Source organism: Camelus dromedarius, chromosome 24, assembly GCF_036321535.1.
Source record: "Camelus dromedarius isolate mCamDro1 chromosome 24, mCamDro1.pat, whole genome shotgun sequence".
Lineage (NCBI taxonomy): Eukaryota > Metazoa > Chordata > Mammalia > Artiodactyla > Camelidae > Camelus > Camelus dromedarius.
In genome coordinates, this window is record NC_087459.1 from 18,135,291 (window position 1) to 18,152,628 (window position 17,338).

Genomic DNA, 17,338 nt, shown 5'->3' on the forward strand with positions numbered 1-17,338 from the left:
GGTAATAAGCAGACTGTGCAGTGCCCAGGTGGCAACGTTTAGGAGTTTGGGCTCTGTCTTGGTTTAGATAAGAAGCCGGGCTGTCTGGAGCAGGTAGACAAATCTCTTTTCCTCCAGCCACTCTGGCTTCCCCTTTCCTGCTGCTCAGGACCCAAACCTGGGGCTTTCTGGGGCCATTCCCAGGATTTCCCCCTGACCTGGAAGAACTGTAGCTGCTTGGCTCTGCTCCAAAAGAAGGGGTGGGCCAGCACCTGGCGAGCAGAGGGGCGGGCCTGCGATGGCTGGCTCAGCATGGCCTCCACCAGGTTCCGGGCGACGACCTTGTCTGTAGGTGCAAGAGGGAGGAATGGCTTCAGGCCCACCCAGCCCCTGCCCAGCCTCCTCCCTCCTCCGCCAGCCCAGGCCCCCCTTCACCCACCATGGGCCTCTTCCTCCAGATGAGACAGGCAGGGAGCCCCAGCGAGGATGTTTGCCTGGCGGTAAAGACTCTCCCCGAAGGGGTGGCTGCCCCCGGAAAGCACGTAGTAGAACAGGCAGCCTGCAGAGAAGATGTCCACCGCGCTGGTCTGGGGGCCAGAGGGGAAGGCATAAGGAGGCGGCCTCTGCTCCGGGAAGCCTGCCTGGCTGGGATCTCCCGTGGCTGATGCAGATTTGGTTCAGACTAGGACTCAAAAAGGCTTCCCAAGAGGCAGCTCCTTCACACTCTGCACCATTGAAAGGGGCCCGTGGTTTTCATCCCAAATCTTTGTCCCACTGAGCCTCTAGTTTGGGTTTCCAAGCGTCATACCTCCGGGGCTGGTGGGTGACAGAACTGACTGAAGCTGGCCAGCTTTGAGGCAGTGAGGACTAGGATCTGGCCCTGTCCACACGTGGCCGCTGGCACTTAGCTCCAGCTCCAGGGGACTCTCTCAGGTGGCAGAGCTTTGATTTTCTGAGAAAGTCCAGAAATGCAGACTTCCAGGTGGAATTTCCCAAAAGGTAAAATACCGGCCACTCATTTAAAAAAAATCAAAACCTGCACAGGCTCATAACACCAGTGCTTTGGTCCTTGGGCCGCCAGGAAGCTCGACTTCAGGGGTCAGGGTGGCTTTGCCTAATGACTGTCCTTGCGTGTTACTCTCATTTATGTCCGTGACCTCTACCACACACTGACTCAAAAATCTATAATCCTGGGGTCTCGGACTTAAGTGTCTCTGGGGGCCAGATACTACTCTGTGCTTCAGCTCATCTAGTGCTCCCCAAACCCTCCACATCTGGGTGATTCTCCAAGCTGGCTACGCGTTAAAATTCCCGGAGGTCAGACTTACTGGGTGTGGGCCTGGGCACCTGAATTTTTTCAAGTTCCCCTGTGATCCTGCAGCACAGTAGAGATGAAAACTATTTTCTAGCTAAGGGTTTCTCCACCTCAGGACTATTGACATTTTGGACCAGATAACTCTTCGTCCTGGTGGACCGTCCTGTGCACTGTGGGATGTTTAGCAGCATCCCTGGCCTCTCCCCACTAGATGGCAGTAGCAAGCCTCCCTTTCCCCTGCCAAGTGCGACAACCAAAAATATCTCCAGACATCCCCCAAGGCCCCCTGGGTGGCAAAATCATCCCAGGTTGAGAACCACAGCTCTAGGTAAGAAGGGAAGAATTATCCCCAGTTTACAGGTGAAGAAACAGGAGTGACTATAGATCACACTGTGGGTGAAATGGAGCGCGGACAGAAGAGGCGCTGGGCAGGGAGGGAATCCTGCGGCCGAGGGTGGCAGGAGGACTCACGGGGCTGTCTGGGGGCAGGAGCTGCAGGAGCTCGGGCGCCATCCAGCCTTCTGTGCCAGGGATGCCCGAGCGGAGGCTGAAGCTGTAGCGCCCGGCAGACAGCTTCTTGCACAGGCCAAAGTCTGAGAGGACGACTCTGCTTCTGCCCTGGCTGTCGGGCCCCGCGATGAGAACGTTGCCCGGCTTCAGGTCCCGGTGCACTGTGAGAGCAGAGCAGAGCTGAGAGCTGAGCAGGACAGGCAGGGGCTGGGATGGAGGGAGGGAGGCGGCTGGTACCTATGTGTAAGGAATGCAGGTGGGCCAGGCCCAACATCAGCTGCTGCAGCGCCATCTCAGGCTCCAGGCCCCAGCTGTCCAGCTCTGGGTTTTCCACGTACTGAGGAGCAGCGAGGGGCAGTGTCACTCTGTGGCCCGGGACCCCCGCCACCCCGCCCGTCCCCGAGCGAGCGCGCTGGCCTCACCTCCCGCAGCGAGGCCCGGCAGAGCTCCAGGGCGAGGTAGTGGAACTGGGGCCCGCGCTCGGTGCAGAAGTAGCGGAGCACGTTGGGGTGCCTGTCGGATTCCTGCAGCAGCTGCACCTCCCGCCGGACCAGGCCGAAGCATTCACGGAGGAGCCGCTTGACGGCCACCGCCCGCCCTTCGAACTGTCCCCTGGGAGGTGGCAGGCGGAGGTTCAGAGGGCAGATGAAGGAGAAAGTTGGGAACTGCACCCACCTTGGGGATTCTTTGAAAGAATGGCTCTCCAAGGGACAGGGGCCATCTCCAGCCCGGCGCCCGGCTGCCACTCACCGGTATACAAACGTCCCGCCTGCCCCGCGGCCCAGCACATCCTTGGGATTGAAGGAAATCTTCCCCACCACGGTGAGCTCAGCTGAGGGGACAGGCATGGGGGGAGGTCTCAGGGAGCCTCTGCTCACCGCCCACAGCCATTACCCTGCCCAGTCCAGACCCTCCCTGCCGCCGTGACCTTTCTGTGGCCTCCACCTTCCATGCCCAGCCTGGTGCCAGGCTGCCTGGGTCCAGTGCCTGGAGCTCCCCCTTGCTCTGTGTGTACTTGGGCAAGCGGCTTAGCCGCTGTGCCCTGGTTTCCTAATCTGTGAAGTGGGACTAACACTAAGGAGCCTGCGTAGCAGGATTATGAGGATTAATAAAGAAAGGGGAGGGCAGAGGTTTGCTGTGCAGGCTTCTTTTATCATTCTCCCTCTTTGGCATTTTTCTGCCCAGGTTTCTTTCCTTTCCTTCCTCTGTCACTCTCCCCACCTCCACCAGTTACAATGAACCCTTTGAATGGAGGAATTGGCTTCAAACAGGAAGGTGAGTTTTGGCAGCTGGAAACATGGTGAGAGTGAGCGCTGTCTCAGAAAAGACTGTCCTGGACAGGACGGGGTTGTCCTGGACAGGAGGGGACGGGCAGGAAGCGGGCATCTGGACGCTGAGCTGCCCCAGAGTTAGTTCTAAGGAGGCCTCAGTTTCCTGCTAAGAAGGGTGGGGTTGGCTCGGGCTGGCAGAGGACTCAGGTAGTTACTGCTGTTCCTTTTGGGCAGCTTTCGAGAGACCCCGTCCCAGTGGCCCAGGCACGTCCGTCCAGGCAGGCTGAGCCCTGCCCAGCTCCCAGGGGCCCCATGCATACAGCTAAGTGTGTCTGGCACCCACTATTATACGCCCCTCAGTGGCCCTGAGAACACTCTCCTTAGGAAGAGCTGCCAGCTTTGGTCTCTCTAATCAGCTCTAGGAAAAGTAAATGAAAATTAGCATCAGAGATCAGTGAGAAAAGTATCGAACTGTCCCTCAGCACTGCTCTGAATTATCTACTTAAATAGCCACTCTCATCTGTCGATGAAATGCAAGCAGTAACCTGATCTGTGTGCGCTGGACCCTCCAGAGTGTGGGCTCGGGGCTGGAAGCGTATCGCCCACAGGTGAGATGTGCCTGCCTCTCCGGCAGCTCAGAAAGCAGGGACAGAGGGGCTCAAAAGCCTATTTGAACAAGCGCAGCTCAGCCGGCTCCAGGTGCGGGTCCCTGAGCACTTCCGGCCCCTCTTGGGTACCACTCACTTGGTTCTGCTTGGTTCTTGGTCCCGTCTCTGGCACGCCTGCCTTCCCTGCTCTGGATGCCCTTGGCGTGAGGTAAACACTCTCTGCGCGCTTTCTGGGTTAGATCTTCACATGTACCCTTGACGCCGGGATGGAGGCCACACTTCAGGCCACGAAGGCCTTGAGCGCAGAAGTGACGGGGTGGGGAGGCCCTGTCTGCACACGCGTACTCGCCGCCACCTGCTCAGCCTTCTCTATCGTGATGATGGGGAAGCAGCAAAGGCAGCAGAGAAGTTCTAAAGCAGAGTCAACCGCTGTCACGTGAGGGGAAAATGGTGTCAAGGCAGAACTCCCTCTGGAAACCCTGAGAACACGTGATGCCTTGTGTTGCTCCTTTACACGGGTTGGGAAGCCCCTGAAAGTTGGTCACGCACCTTCATGGGCATCACCACCAAAGTGCAAACAGAACTCCTGTCCCACAGCTGACCTGCCTTGGAGTCCCTGAGCTGCCACTGGCTTTGTGTGTCTGTGGTGGGGGTGCCATGGACCTTCCTGCCTTCATTTCATCTTCCTTAAAAATAAAATAAATGTTACAACAGCAAGCCATCTCCGGGAATGTTGTGAATATCTCACGAGTTCACGCCTGCACCGTGCTTACAACGGTGCCTGGTACACAGGAAGTGCCATATAGTGTCAGCTCTGTGGTAGCTCTGATTCAGGCTTGATTGCATCCACTTACTGTTGAATACACCATGTAGCCTGAAGGATGCCCAACCAAGCCTGGGGAGATGGATTGGTGGAAGTTAAATGAGAGTAGGATGTGATTCCAGTGTAGATTTTGTGAACCAATAAAAGGCCTTGAGGAACGCCCCTCTCCCCACATCAAGGGGAGGACCAAGATTTCCAAGGTCACTGTTCTTGACATAGACTTTCTAACCAGAGGTTAGAGGCTGCCACGAGGTGCTGACACTGGAGGGCTTTTCGGAGAGTGGTTCTTGAAGATTTTCTGTCATCTGCCACATTCGTTTATTTGACTCTCCCTGCACTAAACCAAGATTTTGATGCACTGGACTCCAAATAGCTGTATATCAGGTGGGCACGTCCCAGACTATTAACTGTAACTCTCTCTGTTCCTCACACCTTCCCAGCACACATTCACTCCACCTATATTTACTGAGTTGAGAATGGCTGTTTAAGACTCTCCAGGGCCCATTGTCAGTCACTGATTCCCCCTGAGCTATGCTCTGTGTTGATAGTGTCGCAGTAAACAAGGCAGGCTTTACCACAGCAGTTCAGATCAGGCGTGTGTTTTCCAGTTTGCCACAGTCCCCACCACTCCCTATTCTCTCTCCCACGTGGCTGCTTCGCTTGTTTACTTTATCCACCTGGCCCACCCGTGAGCCAATAACATGACCAGGTATGATTTAATAATAATTGGGATGGGAACCTCTCATCACAAGGTGATGTAACAGGGTAGGTGTTATTAGTCCCATTTGACAGATGAGAAAACTGAAGCTCAGATGAGTTAAGCAATTCATCAAAGTTAACAGAACTGGGTAAAGATCCAACTCCTCTGTTTGCATCTAGGGTTCTTCAAAAGGACAGCAATAAAAATGATGGCAGCCATTTCTAGAGGGCTCAACTACACAGCAGGCACTATTCGAAGTGCTTTCCAATGAACTCATTTAGGCTTCGCTACCCCACCATAACGGCTTCTAACAAACTGACTTTGAAGCTAAACCTCCCCTCTTTTCTGTCCCCGACTCTCCCCTCTCCTGTTCACACAAGCTCACCTTCAGGGTCTTCGAGGGGCTGGTCTTGCTCTGAGGGGTTTGGAATCCTCTTCTGGCTCTGTGGGGTGGCCCCCGAGGGCTGGCACTGAGCTTCCGGTGAGATGTGAGAAGGGCCTGCAGGTGCCAGGGGCGCCTGCTGCTGCTGCTTCTCCACCACCAGCTGCTGCTGCTGAAACATGAGGGCCTGAGCCAGCCTGGCCCTGGAGCGTTAACACACAGAGCACAGGATCGGGGGCTCGGGGATCTGCTAAAAGGAAGACAGTGGGCTGAATCGGATCTGGGTGGGGGACAAAGTTGCTAAGTGGCCTTGGAGAGGAGGAGCAGAGTTGCCCCTAGGAAGACTGTGAGATGGACCTGAGGTCGGGGGCAATGGGCTTACCTGCCTCATCAGGAAGAGAATCCATCCTCCCAGGAGGAGGGCGGTGAGGCTGGTTGCCAGCAGGTCTTGAGTTCCCAGTCCGGGGTACAGGCCTGGGGTTTTCTCTTCTGGATGCAGCTCTAGGCTCGAAGGTTCCTCTCGAGTCAGGCTCAGGAGCTGGGGACAAAGAGACTTTCACTCTTAGCAGCCCCTCCCACTGTGGACCCCCTAACTAACCCTTCTGCATCACCCAGCATAGGGCTGGGCTTAGCTGAAGGGCTGGTAGGTGAGTGGTCTGGTGGGAAACGCGGCACTTTCCACAGTGAAACATCATGGTGCCCCAGACGATTGTCTTTCAAACCTAGCTGAGGACCAGCGTCTCCTGTAGTGTCGCTAAAAAATACAGATATTCCTGTGGCGTCACCAAAAAGTGCAAGTATCCACCTCCAGAGATTCTGGATTCAGTGGGGCTGAAGTCAGTGGCTTCCAGGTGATTCTGATGAGCAACTAGGTTTGAGAATTATTTCTCCAGATCATGCCTGTTCCTTCTAACCTTGAACTACTGGTGACTCTTGTCCAGTCCTCTCCCAGGAAGGCATGCTTTTACAGTTTTTTCTGTTTTCATTTTCTCACTTATTAAATATTTTGTAACCTTTCAGTTGAAGAAGAATAAAGAAAACTGTGACCCACGTTTCACAGTTTAGGTAGCCAGTAACTTTTTGACACTTCTAGCACGTCTCTGACAATAACCAAAGTTAAGTTTTTCTTCCAAGAAATTGTGTGAGGTCAATTGACTCACTCTTAAATGTTATTCCTAGAAACCCGAGGAAATGACCCAAGGGCTGCCCACCTGCTTGCTGCCTCTCCCCGCTTTCCTCTGCCCTTTTAGCACTGACCTCCAAGAAGACAGCTGGGGCCTGAATGCTCTCTGAGGGTCTGGTCCCAGAAGTCCCACTCCCTGGGGTGGGATGGACCCTCAGCATGGTGGTGTGCAGGACTGGGGGTGGCTCATGGTGTCCTGAGGGGCAGAAGAAACAAGTCAGTGGGCTGAAGGCAACCTCAGCCTTCCAGCTCAGAACCTGGGCTCACAGGTCCCTTACTCCAAATTTGAGCTGGGAGTCTCACCAATGAGCAGCCACTGGCTGGGGAGGGCCACGCTGCCTGAGGGGTACCTGACAGCAGTGCTAGGTGAGCCCTCTCTCTCTCCTGAGACTTGGAGTGTCACCTCATCTGTGGTGGGGCCATCTGTGGGGGCCAGGGTCAGTCCACGAGGCTATGGAAGAAGATGGAGAGTCATGAGTCGGGGGAGGGCTCCTCTCCTGCTCTCATCCCCTCTTTCCAGCCCCTCAGAGACCCCCTTCTCACCACTAGGGCCACCCCTGTGTGAACCAGTGCTTTAGAGACATAGAAGCCAGCTTCATCCTTACCCACATACAGCGTCATCCTAGTGGGGGAGAGGGAAAGCGGAAAAGAATGAGTGATGGTTGTGGATAGTTTCAGTTCCCACAGTATCCATGTCTGTGCCCCCTCCCACACTGACTCTGGACTTGGCCATGTCACTTGCTTTGGCCAATAAGGCAATAGATAATGTAAGACATAAGTAGAGGCTTGAGAACTGCTTGTTCTTCAGGGCTTGCCCTCTCATGTTGTTCTTTGGAACTCTGAGACCACCATGAGAGGAAACCCAGGCTAGTGTGTGTGGGCATGAGAGATCTTATTTGACATCTGAGGGCTAAATAATCCACCGATCATGGCACAGGATGAATAAAGCCATTCTAGATGGTCCAGGCTGAGCCAAGCCACCAGCTGATTCACAAAATCTTGAAAAATTAGAAATTTTGAAGCTCTAAATTTGGCGGGGGGGGGTGTGTGTGTGGTTGTTTGTTATGCAGCAAAAGCTAACTGATACAAACTCTAGAGTCACTGTTTCTAAATCTGTTTCTAGCCCAGACCACTTTCAAGAGCTCAGTTTTCTAAATCTGAACTCATCACCTCATTCCTTGCCTGCTCCTCCCCTCTTCCTCCTCTAATGTTCCCTGCCTCTGAAATGACAGCAGTCATGTGCTTCTGCATAACTGTTGACTCTGCTCACAATCACCAAAACTCTCTAGTCACCAAATTCTTACTGGTTTTCCCTCTTAGTATCTGTTGCCCTCCACGTGTTTCCATCTCTGGTGTTTCTGCCATGGTTCAAAGTGTCTTCATCTCTTGCCTGAACTAATGCGATATTCTATGTGTTCACTTCCTCCCTTGTGACTCTAAGGTGTTCTTCACCCTGCAGCCCGGTCGAGATGATCAAATAACTTCTTTGCCTAAAACCCTCCAGGGACTTCTCTTTAGCCTTGTCCCAAACCCTTTAAATGATCCTACAAGATTCCTGCTTAACAGCCTCAGACCTTATTCCCTGCTCAGAGATATTCTCCAGCCTTATTTAATTTGTTAATTCAATCTGTTCCCTGGTTGTCACGATCCCCTTCTTTCTCCCTCTCCCTTTCATTTCCTGTTCATCCTTTAGGTTTCAACTTATATGTCCCTTCCTCTAGGGAGCTTTCTATGACTGCCTCCTGCCCCCAGTCTCGACTTAGGTGCCCCCCATATACATTCCCATGACACCGTATACTTCTCTTATCTCCTCTTTTATTATATCATATTACGGTTGCCTCTCGACAGCTCTCTGCCCCACTGGACCCTGAGATTTCTGTAAGTCGGAACACTGGTTATATTATTGCATTCCCAGAGTGCAGACTGCTCCATAGCAAGGGCTCAGCTCATGTCTGTGGAATGAACTGAGCGAATGGATAATCCCTGACTTTCCCAGTCTGTCTCCTGGTGCCCCAAGATGGGGACACTATGGTATTTGGTGCTGTAAGGAAGGGTCATATTTAAACTTTTTAACAACCAACAAACATACAGTACCTACCGAGCAGAACAGGTGCCAGCTATAGCACTGGGGTGGAGACACGGAGGCCCCTCCTAGGCCAGATCTTACCCTATCAGTTGCTGAACAACGGGTTTATCCAGGGGATCCTGGGAGCACATGGTGGGTGGTGCAGGGAACTGATTATTCACCAAACTGTTTGTAAGATTTTGACCCCTGCTTCAGCTGAACTGGTGTGTCATGGTGGAACTTCACGCCTGCGCACTGCACCTGGGCTGCACCACTGCCAGAGGCCCCAGCCCCCAGGCATGCGCACTTACAGCAGCCGAGTGTCCAAGGCAGAGAAGTGGGTGGCCGTGTCCTGGGGGCCTGAGGCAGGCAGTCGGATGTAGCCCCAGCGGAGGGCGAGGAAGTGCAAGGTGTCGCGAGCCAGTGTGAGATGAGGCAACTGGCGCAGGCTGTCCTGGTGCCAGGTGTAGATGCCCGTCACGGGTACGCCCAAGTCCTGGGTCCACAGCACTGCCCCGCTCCCCGGGTCCACAGTCAGCAGCAGGCCGATCCCACAGGACGCCAGGTGGCTCATGTCTGCCAAGAAAGGTGGCCGGGGAGATGAGGTCAGGGAGCTTGACCTGAGGCATCTCAGAGCATCTTGAGCGGGAAGGCTGCTCTGAGTGTGGGCCATCAGGAGGGCCACTCAGGTGTGTGGAGGTCAGGTGAGATCACCTGGAGGGTGATCAGGACATGGGAAGTTCACTGGGTAACTTCGATCAGTTGGGGTCAACTGGACAGCAATATGAGGTAGAGGGGTCTGGCAGGGTCACCCAAAGGTGACTGAGGTATGTGACTCGGTCCTTGTTACTTGAGAGAGATGTGGGGTAGTCAGTCATGCGCTGGCTGCTGGTCAACAAGGGTGGTCTGGAGACATGCGGGTCACTTGGGAGTCATTCAGGACCTGAAGGGGGTCAGTCAGGGGCCCTGTGGGTGTCACTGTGATGTGTCAGGGTCACCTGCATGAGTTCTCACATGGAATCATGAAGCCAGGGTATGAGGGGTGGCTTAGAGGCACCTGTGGGGTCACTCAGGCGTTTCAGTAGGGCAGTCATAATATCAAGGGGGTGGTCAGTCTGTGGGAGGTCACTAAAGGTCATCTGTCAGGGGTCATTCAACATTGGGGGTCAGTTAGAACACGTACAGACTGCTCAGGGGGTGCAGGGGTTGCTTGGAGTCCCTCAGGATGTGTAGCGTCACCCAGCGTGACCTGGGTGGGCTCGCCTGGAGTGTGAAGGAGTTAGGGTGCTAAGGCTGCTCAGGGTACAGGAGGGTCGGGCTGGGTGCTGAGGGGGGTCACTTAGGGCTGCCCATCAGGGGTGTGCCATTCAGTACACAGGGTCCCTCTGAGGTCAGGTGGGTCTGAATGTGGTGGGGCTTGGTCGTGGATGCCACTCAGGGTTCCCTGAGCTGGGGACCTTGCTCCCAGGTGGTGCCAGAGAAAGGAGGAACTCACATTTCCCAGGCGAGCCATCCATGGGGAGCGCTGAGTAGCGGCGGTAGGTGGTGTTCCAGCGCAGGGCCGGGGCTCTGGGGTTGTGCATGGTGACCGTGTACTCTGGGGATGCCCAAAAGCAAGGTTACCAGGAGTGCCCACGTGACACTCCCCCACCCCGACCCAGGGGACGTCATCTTGTGGGGTCTGGGGCTTCCTGAGCACCCGGCCTGGAGGCCAGAGTCTGAGCATCACATGGCAGAAGCTGGGTCTGTTTTGGTTACCGCTGTGTCCCTAGCTCCTTGTTCAGTGCTCAGTGAAGTGTTTGTTGACTGACAGATTGATTGGCCCAGACTCAGGCCAGTTGGATAGCAATTGCCAGGCCTGGGCGGAGCAAAAGTGGGGCTGCCTGGAGCTTGGGGAGCAGCTGGGGCCTGACTCACGTGTCCGGCCGATGTAGAGGCGGGGGGTAGAGGGTTGCTCTGTGGTCAGCGTCATCTGTGTCTTCCCTGACTCAGGGTCCACCACAAACCAGGCATCCTGCTTCCGGCCTGTGGAGGTGGAAAGTGTGCCCGCTCTCAAGATGGCCTGGAGAGGGGATGCAGCCTGTCCGTCCTGACCTAGGTCCCGTCCCTGCTAGACCTGGACTCAGAGGCTGGAGAGATGCTTACCCGTATAGAAGACACCATCAGAGCTGCGACACGGGGAGGCATGAACCAGCTCGGGGACGGTGAACGGCAGTCTCTGAGGAGCAGGAAGAGCAGAGAAACACATACAACCTGTTCATTAGGTACAATTATTATAATACCCATTTCCAGAGAGGCTAAGTAACTTGGCTAATGTCACACAGCTGGAACATAGCAGAGCCAGAGACAGTCTGGGACCCACCCAGGCAGCTTCCAGAACCCACACACTTAACCACTCTGCTACATGACCCCTTACGGAGCTGCAGCAAATCCCACACCCAGTGCCAAGATGCCACCTGATGTCTTGATCCTGGCCTGACAACCTCCTCAGAAACACTTGCCAAGACTTTAAAACTTCAATGGCTGTGACAGCTTCAGGGAGGCTGCTCCAGGTTAAAGGATACCCAAGAAACATGAGGACCAAACTCAAGGGGCCATCCTGGTTTTGGACTGGAAACAATAAAGGACACCACTGGGACACTTGACAAAATTAATACGGACTGTGGATTAGACAGCACTATTGCATCAACATTAAATCTCCTGATTTTGATAATTTACATTCAGGCTATTGTGTGTTTCAGGAATACACAGTGACACTTTAGGAATAAAGGGGAATAGTGTCTGCAACTCATTCTCAAATAGTTCAGAAAAAGAAATTTTATATATACAAGTATATTATTTATCTGCCTATTGAGAGAGAATGGTAAACTGAAAGTAGTAAGATGTTAAAAAATGGATGAATTTGGGCAAAGGGAATAAAGAATTTCTCTGTACCATTCCTGCATTTTTTTCCCTTATGTTTGAAATCATATCAAAGTAAAAAAAAAATCCCAAACTCCACATACCGAGCTTTTGCCAGACAGCATCCCAAGCGCAAGGAAGTACCGAGGGGAAGAGAACTGGGGCTTCCCGGGACAGAGTCAGGATCCACAACAAGAGTCAACACAACCTGTAGCTGATGTGTGTGCTTACACTGTGCTTGGGGAGCACGTGAAGTTGAGGGTGCCTGATGCAGATGCGGGGGACTGAAGAAGGACTGACGGGCAAAGTTCAGTTGTTCATTCACTCATTTATTCAACTGCTGTTTAATGAGCACCTATCACTAGCCAGGTGGTGGAACCCAGTGATAACTAAGTACCTTTCTGCACAGAATTACATTTCTGGTGTGTGTGTATGGGGGGAAAGATAGTACATAACAACACGTGAACCATAATGCCAGGTAGTGGTAAATGCTATTAAAACAAACAAACTCAGAGAACTAGGAGAGGGGGTGATTTGACATAGGGCAGCCAGGGAGTAAGACCCCAAGCCAAGTGAGGCGTGAGCCTTAGGAGCACATGGAGGGAGAGCCCTCTGGGCAGAGGGACAGATTGCAGAGATCGCCGGCAGGGGCAGCAAGAGGGAGAGGGGATGGGGGGAGAAAAGTGGCCAGAAGTCAGGTCAGCTGGGGGCAAGGTCATAGGTGGGGATGGAGTTTGGATTTTAAATTGGGACACAGGGGCTGAGTAGGAAACGGCTGGGGAAGGGGCGCACTTCTCACAAATACTCTGGCTCTTATTCTGGACTCCAGCTGGGAACATACTGCTCTGACTGCTGTAAGTGGGCACAGCCATGAGATGTGCTTTAGCCAAAGGGAGGGAGCGGAAGAGACACGTCACTTCCACACGGACATGCCAAGAGCCAGTGTGTGGTTCACCACCTTCCCCTTTTCTGCTTCGGTGACCGAGAAGCTCGGGTTGAGACAGAGCTTCTAGCAGATTGGGTCTCCAGGAGACCACAGGGCACAGAAGCTCGGGGACCGACGCAGGTCACAGGGTGTAAGCAAGGGAGCCAGCTCCGGGGAGCCGCGGAGATTTCAGTGTGCTGTTACTGCAGCGTGCTCTGGCCGATCCTGACTGAGTCCGGGAAGCAAAGGCAGAGTGAAAGAGGGTTCCAGATGGTGGGGACAATTCGGGTGAAGCCCCAGAGCTGGCATATTCAGCAAACTGAACGGCGTGCGTGCGTGCAGGTGTGTGTGCACACGTGCCTGTAAGTGAGCGATGAGGCTGCAGAATGAGGCGGCCCAGATCACAGATGGCCTGACGTGCTCTGTCAGGGCGACTGGACTTTATCCCTGGCGCAGCGGGAGTGATGGGACTGACAACCACACCTGTCCCACTAAGGCCCGATGACAACCCCCGGCGTGGACAGGACTGGAGGTCCACTTGCTGCCCCACTCAGTCCCCAGGAGACATACTCGTTTGGATTCAGTCAGCGGGCACCCTACGCTCTGGCTTCCAGGCGGGCTGTGAAAATGGGGAGAGGGCAGGACCAGGGTTATGTGTTCCCCGGTCTCCTCTCCACAGTCATGGTGGGCTGGCTGCGTCCCTCCCTCAAAGGCCTCAGCCCCTACCAGGTGGCCCTCTAAGTCTGCCCCCCTCTGGCTCCAGGTTGTGGTAACTGCTCCTTTCCCTCCCTATGAGCTTAGGGCTGATAATGGCGCCCCACGTTCATGGGCCACAGAACATGGCACCTTGCCTTGCGGTTTCCCGTACTCGGCCCACACCTTTGTAAATAATCCTATAATAAAACCTCCTCAAGCTCCTCTTTTGCAGCGAGCCATCCATTTGCTGGGACGATGCCTGTCTACACACGGACATTTCTCACCAATTCAGTTTCCTAAATCACGTGCCTAGACCTTCCTGGCAGGTTTCCCCCGGCGCAGTCAGAATCCTGACCCTGCCCAACTCTGCGCTTGGCCACGTGACCGGCTTTGGCTGATGAGACACTAGTGAAAGTGATACACTCAGCCCTCCCTATCCGTGGGCTCCGCATCCGCAGATTCAACCAATTGCAGATCGAAAATATTTGGGGGGAAAAAGTTCCAGAAAGTTCCAAAAAGCAAAACTTGAATTTGCCCCTCCAGACAGCCTTCCCCTAGTGCTGTCAGACTTACTCCTCTGCAGGACACCCAGATTCTGACCATAAAGCCCCCTCTGCCCCCTCGGTGCTCTGGCTAACAGAAGCCCTGGCCCTCGCCCACCCCAAGCACTGAGGGAAACACACCATTAATCCCTGTTGTTTCTGGGTCCCCAAGATGTACAGGCTGCCATCAGCTGGGTCTGAGAGAAAGGCTGTCCTGTGGGGCAGAGAGGAATGGGATAAAGTTGGGTACACGCCCCCTGGTGGCAAGAGGCCCCCTTTCCCTTCAACTTCCCTGCAGGTAGGTGCCCACCCTTGCAGGAGGTACCACAGGGCTCCAGACCCAAATGTCTTCCCTTACCTCCAGCATACCCACCCATCCCAGCAACTATGGCTTCCCCATCTCCCAGCTGCCTGCTCCTTAAAAGACTGAAGGTCCACTTACTCTGTGACGTACATTGGCCCTTGGATGATAGGATCTGCAGGGACAGGGACACAGGCATGTGCAGCTCCCTCCAGACTCCCCGTTAAAAGACATACCCCATATTGGGTGCTTGCTGTGTGCCAGACGCCAAGCCAAGCGTTTGACATGAGTGTGATGTTATCCTCCCAAGAACTCTGTGAGGTAGGGTCGTTACCCTTAGTCCCATTTTACAGGTGAGGACACTGAGGCTCAGAGAGGTGAAGTGACTTTCCCAAGGCCACACAGCTGGTAAGTGGCGAAGGTGCCTGCAGACACCTGCTGATTGGATTCTAGACCCCATGTTCTTGCCCTCTACATTGACCTCCCTCCGCCCCGACTCAGGGTCCAAGGAGGGAGGAATGACTGCCCTGCTTACCACCCTTCAGGGTCCACTTCAAGTCCCCCGTCTGCTTGTTCAGTGCGTGGAGACTTCCATCCAGGGTGGACACGAACAGGAGGCTCTCTGGCCTGAAGGTCTGGACCTGCAGTGGAAGCAAAGTCACCTCTTCTGAGAGGCCTGGGACCACCCTAGCCCTTGCTCCAGGCAGGGCTGGCTGTGACTCCCCATCCCCCAGAGGGAAACAGAGGAAGAATGACTGGGGAAGCTGCTGGCTCTAGCCACTGATCTCCAGGACCCTAGAGAGGGGTTACGGTGGGAGCTGGGGGACCTTGGCTCCTTTACAAAAGGACTTCAGTGGCGCTTACAGCCTCCCTAAGAGATCGGTGCTATTACTCTCACCACTGTGCAAGGGAGGGAGACTCATTCTCCGGAAGGTGGGGTGAACAGCCTAAAGCCACGCAGATAACAGACAGCAGAGCTGGGGCTTGAACCACCATCTCTCTGGGTCCAACGCCGGTCTCTTTCTCCTTTGCCTCACTGTCTGCCTCTCTGGGGAAGACCCATTCTGCCTCCCCAGACCAGTCTGGCTGCTTTTGGTGCCAGGCCCCAGCGGGCCCCCTGAACCAAGGCTGGTGGGGGAGGGGGGCGCACAAGGGAGGGAGGGAGGGTTGGTGCTGCCTTTACATTTGGCCCCTGCTGGGCTCCCTCACCTGCTGCAGCCCCTCCTTGAACAAACAGGGTGGGGCTGAGCTCCTAGTAGGAACCCTAACATCCGGGTGGCCCAGCCGCACCCTTGCAAAGGCCACGTCCTGCTCCGGGACCCTCAGGTTTGGGGTGGAGCAGCGGTTCGGGAGCAGTCAGGAAACTGCTTTGTATCCCTCTCTTTCCTGGGCCTGATTTGTGATCTGCAACGTGGCAGCCAGGAGAGGGGTCTGGAGAAGACACTGCAGACTGGTTGCCCATGGTTGACCACGATCGTGTTTTAAAAATGTGTTTTTAATTAGCTACCAATTAAAAAACTGGAACGACTTCACTTTTTAAAAAAATCAAGATTTCTAATTTTTCTCATTTCTGGCCTTTTTTTTTTTTTCCATTTTTTCCTAGAAACACCCAATCTGGCCACACCGCGTTCACATTCACACCTGGCAACCGTGAGGTGAGTCCAGAGAAGTGACAGTGAGCAGGGAGTGGCATGAACAGTTAGCTCTCTGATTTCATTAAGTGTTCGGGGGTTCTGAGGCTGGCAGAGTGGGATCCAGTCCCGCCTTGGCCTTCTGGCTGCTGAAGACTGGGCTTTTCCGCTCCTGGCAGGGCTGCACCAGATTCCCATCCCTCCAGCTTATTTATCCCAGAGCTTGTGAATCCCAGGTCCAGTCACAGGTAAGGGGGGAGCCTTGCCATCCTCCTGAGTTTGTCTGTAAAACTGAGTGTGGGCACATTTCTCGACAGAGGACCTTTAAGATGATCATAAGTTCTAAGGAAGCCAGGATTCCAGAAATTTTAGGAGGCCTGGCTGGAAAGCCACGGTCCCCTCGGAAGGGCTGTTCCTTCCACCCACACCCCCAGTGCTGCAGGAGGGGTGGGGTGTTGGGTCTGCCTGTCATGTCTCTCCAGCTAGTGGGGTACCTGGCAACTCCCCAGAGCTAGGGGGCTTTCGCTGGCCAGGGGCCGACTTGGGGCATCCCGGATGCCTGGGAAGGCGGGGCGCCCCCTGTGGCCCCGCAGCGCCCCAGCCGCCTGCGTCCCGGAACCCGACCTTGCAGGCTCCCCGTCCGCCCGCTTCTCACCTGTGGCCCGAGCGTCCCCAGCAGCGCCACGAGCTGGAGCAGGAGCGGTGGCCACGGGCCAGCCCCCTGGGCCATCCTCGCCATAGGCCGCATAGACGGCAGCCACACGGCTGGCCCGGTTCCTCGGTGCCTCCAGGGGACAACACGGCTCCCCGGGACGGAGGAGACTCCGCCCCAGGCTGGGCCGGTTGGGTGCGCAGAGGCCGGGCGCGACCTCAGCCCGCGGGCCGCCCCTTCCCCCGCCCTTCCCAACACACACCCGCACCCCGCTCCCCGTCACCCCGCGAGGGATGGCTCTGAGCTTTCCCGGAAAGGGGGTTGTACCAACTGAGGCCCTTCATGGGGAAGTTACCACCCGCCAAGTGTTGTGCCAAATGTTTACGTTCACCCTTCACTCATTTAATCGTCACAGCATTTCCGATGTTAAAGCTCGGGGTCAGAACCCGAATTCAGATTCAGACTTCTGACCTCAAAGCTTGTGCTCTTTGTTATTAGGCTGGTGGCCTCTACTGAGAGGTGATGAAATACAGATTAATTGGTTGACTCAGTTATTCATTCAATAAATATTTATTTATTATCCCAGCCTGGTAGGCAGGAGAGACAAGGTCCTTGTTTTCTTAGAACTTACAGACTCCTAAGTGTTAGGCGTCAGACCTGCACATCAAAGTGTGCCTTGCTACCGCAGTGACAGTCTCAGCTGCAGGCGGACCTCCCGGACTGCAGGGGTCCAGTTAGTTCTCAAGCTTTGACTCAGTCATTTCTCCTTCTTCTTTGTGTAAAAAATCCCTGCTGATTTGACGATCATGCAACCTGACTCTGCCACCATCTCCCTCTCCCCTCTTTGTCATCCT

The 17,338-nt window shown here is 54.7% G+C and overlaps 1 protein-coding gene across 2 annotated transcripts in view; it reads right to left on the reverse strand.

The window, feature by feature from the left end:
- The window catches only part of ERN2 (endoplasmic reticulum to nucleus signaling 2), a 17,711-nt gene extending 1,055 nt beyond the window's left edge, over nucleotides 1–16,656 (reverse strand). Inside the window, exons 1-19 of one of the 2 annotated variants that reach the window (XM_064478523.1) lie at nucleotides 16,488–16,656; nucleotides 14,737–14,842; nucleotides 14,343–14,376; nucleotides 14,042–14,114; nucleotides 10,982–11,054; nucleotides 10,754–10,861; nucleotides 10,332–10,433; nucleotides 9,148–9,412; nucleotides 7,315–7,393; nucleotides 7,075–7,222; nucleotides 6,846–6,967; nucleotides 5,971–6,126; nucleotides 5,584–5,760; nucleotides 2,555–2,631; nucleotides 2,227–2,416; nucleotides 2,042–2,141; nucleotides 1,766–1,965; nucleotides 419–566; nucleotides 198–325 (exon numbers count right to left, since the gene is read on the reverse strand). In XM_064478523.1, coding sequence (XP_064334593.1) covers nucleotides 198–325; nucleotides 419–566; nucleotides 1,766–1,965; nucleotides 2,042–2,141; nucleotides 2,227–2,416; nucleotides 2,555–2,631; nucleotides 5,584–5,760; nucleotides 5,971–6,126; nucleotides 6,846–6,967; nucleotides 7,075–7,222; nucleotides 7,315–7,393; nucleotides 9,148–9,412; nucleotides 10,332–10,433; nucleotides 10,754–10,861; nucleotides 10,982–11,054; nucleotides 14,042–14,114; nucleotides 14,343–14,376; nucleotides 14,737–14,842; nucleotides 16,488–16,580 — 2,379 coding nt within the window. In that variant the 5' untranslated portion in view covers nucleotides 16,581–16,656. The remainder of the gene's footprint in view (nucleotides 1–197; nucleotides 326–418; nucleotides 567–1,765; nucleotides 1,966–2,041; nucleotides 2,142–2,226; nucleotides 2,417–2,554; nucleotides 2,632–5,583; nucleotides 5,761–5,970; nucleotides 6,127–6,845; nucleotides 6,968–7,074; nucleotides 7,223–7,314; nucleotides 7,394–9,147; nucleotides 9,413–10,331; nucleotides 10,434–10,753; nucleotides 10,862–10,981; nucleotides 11,055–14,041; nucleotides 14,115–14,342; nucleotides 14,377–14,736; nucleotides 14,843–16,487) is intronic. The other variant, XM_064478524.1, reaches the window with a different exon arrangement.
- Nucleotides 16,657–17,338: the final 682 nt, after the last annotated feature.